Genomic DNA, 6,999 nt, shown 5'->3' on the forward strand with positions numbered 1-6,999 from the left:
CCTCGTGATCCGCCCGTCTCGGCCTCCCAAAGTGCTGGGATTACAGGCTTGAGCCACCGCGCCCGGCCAAAAGTATTATCATTGTTATTTGAGACAGCAGTGGCGTGATCACTGCAGCCTCGACCTCCTGGGTTCAAGCGATCCTCCCACCTCAGCCTCCTGAGTAGCTGGGACTAAAGGCACACGCCACCACGCCCCGCTAATTGTTTTCTACTTTTTCTTGTAGGGATGGGTTCTCACTATGTTGCCCAGACTGGTCTCCAACTCTTGGGCTCAAGAGATCCTCCCTCCTTGGCCTCCCAAGGTAATGGGGTTACAGTTGTGAGCCACTGCGCCCAGTGTGAGCCACTGCGCCCAGCCTAATACAGTTTTTTGTTGTTGTTGTTATTTTTGTTTTTTTGAGACGGAGTTTCATTCTTGTTGCCCAAGCTGGAGTGCAGTGACGCGATCTCGGCTCACTGCAACCTCCGCCTCCCGTGTTCAAGCGATTCTCCTGCGCTTTTTGTATTTGTAGTAGAAACGGGGTTTCACCATGTTAGCCAGGGTGGTCGCGAATTCCTGACCTCAGGTGATCCACCCACCGCGGCCTCCTAAAGTGCTGGGATTATAGGCGTGAGCCACCGCAGTCCGGCTGTAATATAGTTTTTAAATTTATTCATTCCAAGGCTCTTAGGGAGTGCTCAGTGGCGTGCCCGTTGCCTCTCATATTTCTTTCTTCCCTCAGTCTTTTTGGGAGGGCCTCTCCCGTCTGTTTCTTCCCATCTTCCCTGTTATCATCCTGAGACTCGATAGTTCTTGGATAGTCCGGGAGGTGGCAGGGAACCCGAGTTCGGAGCCTCGACCGACCGACCAGAACCTCCAGACGGGAAATTGGAGCAGGTGGTGTCGTTCCCGGACGCTGAGGACGCTCTCCGCCCCTAACCCACAGCCAAACGATCCTAAAAGTAAAAACACTGAGTTTCTGAGTCAAGACTGAGCTGGCGGTGGGGGGAGGGGGTACCGAGTAGGCGAGGTTAGGAAGCCCAGCGGGTCCCCAGCAGAGAAAACGGATGAGACGCCTCGGCCCGCGGTCTCCAGAATTCGCCTGGGAGGTGGGGTGGCGCTACGGCGCCGCCTTTCTGGGGAGCCGCCTCGGGCTCTGGATGTCCGCTGGGGCCAGACGCTTGGGTCCCGACCTGCGGTTCGCACTTCCCAGGTTTCTTCCCCAGGGAATAGAGCTTGAGCAGGGGGCCACCCCCGCGTCCTACCGGAGCTCTGAGGTGCTGTCAGGCGAGGAGAGCGAACGCGCAGGGCCAGATTCTGTGGGCGCCGGAGATCAGGCCCACTGAGCCGCAGCTGAACTTAGGCGGGGCAGGAAAAAGGATGAGGTGGGGGAAGGCGCTGGGTTCCCGGAACCCCAAGGGGACACTGAGCTGAGTACGTATCGCTTGGGATCCAGGTGTCCTCGTTTTGGGATGTCTGACAGGTGTCCCCACGGTATGAGAAGTGGGACTGGGTACCCCCTATTTTCTGGTGTGTTTTTTTGTTTGTTTGCTGTTTGTTTTTTCTTTTGAGATGGACCACGTTTCCTATCTCGGAAAATGGTACCACTTCTTTGTGCAAGCCTACCCCTGTTCCCTCATCCCTCGTTCAGTCCAACAGCAAATCTGTCCAGTCTTCTAAATGTATCTCAGGTTCAGTAGCCCCGCCTCCTCGTCCCTGCCCATCTTCTGCTGGACCAGTCCGCCATCTTGTGACCGGACTTGGGAATAGCGTGGTACTTCCCGGCGGCCTCCCCTCTTGACCCAAATGCAATGTGCAGCCATGGCAATCTTTTACAAACAGAAATCCGATCAAGTTACTCCTCTGCCGAAATCCCTCAGGTCAGTGGTTTAACTGTCGAGGTGCTCCTGGCAGCACTCTGCCCTCCCCACATCATTGACGATTGACTTGTCTCCCCTACTAGATTGTGCCCTGTGAGGGTGGAGACTTTGTGCACGGTTGTATCCCCAAGATACAATGATTGTGATGCAGTGATTCAATAAACATCTGTCCAATTAATAGGAAAGAAAGTTCCCTTTCTCATTCCCCTATTGCTGGGCCCCTGCCCTCAAGCAGGATGTTATGCCCCAGAGTGGCTGTGGGTGAGAACATTCTGCCCCTCTGGCTGGTCTGGCCCTAATTTTCACCTTGAGTTGGTGTTGCCTCTCTCCTTCCTCTTGGCTAACCTCTCTTCCACCAATATAAGCCCAAACTGGAGGCCAGCAGGCAGTCATGCGTTTTATGGCAGGCCCTGCAGGGAGCCAGAATCTGGGTCCCATGTGCTTCCACAGCAGCCTCCAAGCCCTGTACACCGTCCTCTTAATAGTGCTGGTTATGATGAGCTTGGTGTTTGGTAAGTGGTTCCAAGGGTTCAGAAGGGTCTCCTGGCCTGCTGGATGGAGAAACCCACAGACACCAAGCTTCTGGGTACATTTGTCCAGGATGCTCAGTTAAACCCATGCAGGAGGAGAGATGGAATGGATGGGTTTGGTGGGGAATGCCTGCTCATGGACTGATACGCAATCTGAAGATTGATTGATTGATTGATTGATTGAGATGGAGTCTTGCTCTGTCTCCCAGGCTGGAGTGCAGTGGTGAGATCTCGGCTCACTGCAACCTCTACCTCCTGGGTTCAAGCGATTCTCATGCCTCAGCCTCCCGAATAACTGGGATTACAGGCACGAGCCACCATGCCCAGCTGATTTTTGTATTTTTAGTAGAGACGGGGTTTTGCCATGTTGACCAGGCTGGTCTTGAACTCCTGACCTCAGGTATCTGCCCATCTCAGCCTCTCAAAGTGCTGGGGTTACAGGCATGAGCCACCACACCTGGCCTCTGAAGATTTCTAGTGACCACCCCAGGGCTGTCTCACTTCATAGCAGTGACCTGAACAGAGATACTGAAGGAATCTTCTCCAGATCTGAGGGCAACATGGAATAGGGAGGTTTAGGGAGTATACTGGATGAGAGAATCAGAATCCACAGGATAGAACAAGACTGAGTCCAGCCTGCTGGGCTCCCCACTTGGCTGCAAAGCACCAGCCACAGACACACAGGATTCAAAGTGTTCGTTTAGCACTTTCCTCTGCCTCATACCAAGTGCTCTGCTGGGTCTGGGGACTTGTCAACGTGTGGTCTGGCCTTAGGACCAGAGGAAAAGGGGGATGTATGTGTATGCAGTTGGGGAAGGAAGCAGAGAATTGGAGCTTTGATGGTTTTCTGAGATAGGAAGGGAGGGAGCAGTGGGGTTGAGTGGCCTGGAATCAGACAGTGGTGGGGTGTGAGAGAGAATGGGGTGTGAGTGGGGTTAGCACTTCTCTCTGTTCTAGGTAAGTTTGTTCCTGTCAATTGGGAACCCCCTCAACCACTTCCATTCCCCAAATACCTGCGCTGCTACCGATGCCTCTTGGAGACCAAGGAGTTAGGGTGCCTTCTGGGATCTGACATCTGCCTCACCCCGGCTGGCAGCAGCTGCATCACTCTCCACATAAAGAACAGTAAGTGACCTTCTCCTGTCGTGGGCCCAGCATTCTCCCAAACTGAAACTCTCTCAGCCTCCTAAGCTGCACCCCAAGTCTTCTTCCCATAATCCCATAAAACACTGCTCTAATCCTGTCTTTTTAAATTTTTATTTATCATTATTATTATTATTATTTTTGCTGCTCTGTCACCCAGGCTGGAGTGCAGTGTCGCAATCTTGGCTCACTACAATGTCCACCTCCCCAGTTCAAGCAATTCTTGTGCCTCAGTCTCCCAAGCAGCTGGGATTAAAGGTGCACGCCACCACGCCCAGCTAATTTTTTGTATTTTTAGTAGAGATAGGGATTCACCATGTTGGCCAGGCTGATCTCGAACTCCTGACCTCAGGTGATCCACTGACCTCGGCTTCCCAAAGTGCTGGAATTACAGGCATGAGCCACCGCGCCCAGCCTCTCTTTCCTTTTCTTCAGAGCCACACTCTGTCTCTACTTCCACTACCTTCTCTCCTCAATCTGTAGCTGAATAGCTTCCACCCTTTCAAGGTGTGCAGCTTTGATGTGGACCCTCCAGATCTCCAGGTGCCCTTGCCTGTCCTCAAGCTGCTTGCTCCCCCATCTGTCTGCAGTTACTGCTGGTGTTGCTCTTCTCCTGCATCCTCCACTGCTTCTTCAGTCTCCTTCATGGAGTGTTTTCTCTTTGACCCTTAGTGGTTCATGTTCACCAAGGTTTGGTCCTTAGCTGTGTTCCCACTTCATATACTCAGAGGATTTTATCTGCTTTGCTGGCTTCAACCAGCAGCCACATACCACTTCCTTCTGAATCTGAGTATTATGTCAAACTACTCTCCTCATATCCCGTTGGCCATTGGACATCTCCCTCGCTGAAAACTGACTCCTTCCCGATGCCTGCTCTTCCACCGACACCCCCCCCCCACCTTCCTTGAGTTAGCAAAAACGTAACCATAATATGTGCTAGGCACTATTCTAAACACTTGGAATCCGCTGAGGCAGGTATTACTACTATCCGCATTTTACGGATGAGGAAACTGAGGTGCAGAAAGGTCATAACCTTGCCTGAGTCTCACAGATGCTGAGCCAGAATTTGTGATGGCTCCAGAGATGGTGTTCTCAACAACCACTGCATGCAGCAGCCAGTATTCAAATCCTCTTATTACCCTTTTAACATAGCCGATGCACAGACATGGGTCAGAGTATAAAGTACTGTCAAACCAAAGTCTCCCGCTACTACCCTAACCCACCTGGATCCCCTGCACACGTAACCACTTTTTTTTACTTTGTGGATGATCCCTCCTGCAATCTTTTATGCACATTCCACCCTGCACAAGTATGCTGTTTACTATTTTTTCACCTCTTTTTCTCCCCCACAACAAGATAGTAGCATCCCACTGTAAACATTATTCTGCACTTAACAGTTAGGGGAATTGAATGTTCCAATATTAGTTTGTGAACAGCTTCTTTGTTTTATTGACCTGCTGTGTACTACTCCATAGCATGGGCATATCACAGCTGATTTCCCCATCCCACTATTAATGGGCATTTTGGTCATTTCTCTCAAGCAGGGCAGCAGCAAACATCCCTGTACATGACTTCTTGGGATGCAGGCACAAAGATTTTTCCCTGTTACAATACCAGCAGCAGACATCATCTTATTCTCTTACTTTTGATCTGAAGAATAAATGACAAAACACCTCCTTCCTGCCACCCAGTCTCCAAAACATTTCCCAGCTTTTTCTCACATGGTCCTATGGTGCTAGTTCTCCCCACTTGGCTCAGTAACTCCCAACTCCCCCTCCAACCATTACATTTCAAATGGCTCTTTTCCTCCAGCCTTGCATGGGAACTTCAGTGGAGTTCCATGGCTGGTGAACACTGGGCATGTCCACCCATGCCTAACCACAGGAATCTTTTCTTTTTCTTTTTTTGACTTATGAGTGAGGGGATGAGAGGATTTGGGGCTCTTCCTGGGGACTTCCGTATCACTGGTGCCTGTGGTCCCTCCCCAGGCAGCAATTCTGATGTCATGGTGAGTGACTGCCGAAGTAAGGAGCAGATGAGTGATTGTTCAAATACCCGAATTTCTCCAGTGTCTGGCTTCTGGATATTCTCTCAATGCTGCTTCCTGGATTTCTGCAATGACCCTCAAAACAGAGGGCACTATATTTCTTAGTGTGACTGCAACAACCTTTGGTGTAAAATTCTACCAGTTTCCAGCCACCTTCCTGACTTCTATCTGGGCTTGGCCAGGACTTCCAGTCCCTCATACCAGCCCTCTTTGGCTCCCTCCAGTCAGTGGACCCCAGCCTTGGCTCTTCCTCTTGGTTGGCACCCTTCAGCACCCTTACTCCCACTCTGCACCCCCAGCCCCACCGCCCACCAGGTTTCCTCTCTTGTCCTTAGTCCCTGGATGTTTCTCCCAAATAAATTTGTGTGCAAACTGTTTAGTATGTCTCTTTCTTCTGGTGGAGGTGAAGGCTGAGGAAGGTGCACCTGCCTGACTGCCCTACCATGGGGCAGGTAAGGGGCCCCCAGCTCTGCTGAGGTCTGCTCCTGTCCTGCCTTGGTATGTGATTCGTTCTAGACACAAAAAGGGGAAAAGGAAATGAAAGCCCTCCTATGGTGAACGCCAGAAAGTTAGTGGGCATCCTCGGCAGTGCTGTCAGACCGGAGCTGTGTGGGGGCTGGAGGGGTTTAGAGGGCTATGTTGGTGGGAGGGGGGCTGCAAAAGGACCAGGCTGGGGTAGGAGGAGGTGGGCGAGAAGGCCACTCTTTTTTTTGAGACGGAGTCTCACTGTCGCCCAGGCTGGAGTGCAGTGGTGTGATCTTGGCTCATTGCAACCTCTGCCTCCCAGGTTCAAGCGATTCTTCTGCCTCAGCCTCCTGAGTAGCTGGGGTTACAAGCACACACCACCACGTCCAGCTAATTTTTGTATTTTATTAGTAGAGATGGGGTTTCACCATGTTGGCAAGGCTGGTCTCGAACTCCTGACTTCAAGTGATCTGCCTGCCTTGGCCTCCCAAAGGGCTGGGATTACAGGCGTGAGTCACCCCCTTGAGCCGAGAAGGCCACTCTCAAAGAGACGTTAGACCTATTGGAGTCCTGGTCTCTTCAATTCTGGGCCAAGTTCTTCAGCCTCTGAGGGTGTCTTCCAAGTTGACCTGCTATAAACCTGAGCCTTTCTCTGTCTTACACTGACGTCAGAGGTCACGGAGAAGGGTGGACCTAGCAAGGTGGGGGTTGGGGGGCACATTAAGGGTTTGTACCTCTCTTTGTACTCCAACTGCTTCATGATCTAATTATCATTGGTGTCCTCCATCAGAGTACAGGCCACAGAGATTTGTTAACACGTGTGCAAAACACTGTAGGTAAAAGTAGATGCTTTATGATGCCATTTCCATCAAGCACAGACAGAACTCATCTAAACTACTACCAGTCAGGACAGCGGCTACCCCAGAGAGCTGGGAAGAGCTCCTGGGAGGGG

At 51.5% G+C, this 6,999-nt stretch overlaps 1 protein-coding gene across 1 annotated transcript; it reads left to right on the forward strand.

Moving 5' to 3' along the window:
- Window positions 1–2,163: 2,163 nt before the first annotated feature.
- Window positions 2,164–5,959, forward strand: LY6G5C (lymphocyte antigen 6 family member G5C). The gene is made up of 3 exons (XM_017859517.1): window positions 2,164–2,374; window positions 3,350–3,517; window positions 5,524–5,959. Exons 1-3 carry the CDS (start codon window positions 2,254–2,256, stop codon window positions 5,685–5,687), a joined length of 453 nt encoding a protein of 150 aa, XP_017715006.1. The 5' UTR covers window positions 2,164–2,253; the 3' UTR covers window positions 5,688–5,959.
- The last annotated feature ends 1,040 nt before the right edge of the window (window positions 5,960–6,999 follow it).

The sequence above is a fragment of the Rhinopithecus bieti genome, unplaced genomic scaffold (genome assembly GCF_001698545.2).
Source record: "Rhinopithecus bieti isolate Rb0 unplaced genomic scaffold, ASM169854v2 scaffold_51440, whole genome shotgun sequence".
Taxonomy (NCBI): Eukaryota; Metazoa; Chordata; class Mammalia; order Primates; family Cercopithecidae; genus Rhinopithecus; species Rhinopithecus bieti.

What these genes read in the sequence shown, in the direction of transcription:
- LY6G5C (XM_017859517.1), top strand. Translation starts at nt 2,254, where the DNA reads ATGCGTTTTATGGCAGGCCCTGCAGGGAGCCAGAATCTGGGTCCCATG. An exon ending in TATGATGAGCTTGGTGTTTG is followed by an intron (nt 2,375 to 3,349) that starts GTAAGTGGTTCC and finishes TCTCTGTTCTAG; the next exon opens with GTAAGTTTGTTCCTGTCAAT. An exon ending in CACTCTCCACATAAAGAACA is followed by an intron (nt 3,518 to 5,523) that starts GTAAGTGACCTT and finishes GTCCCTCCCCAG; the next exon opens with GCAGCAATTCTGATGTCATG.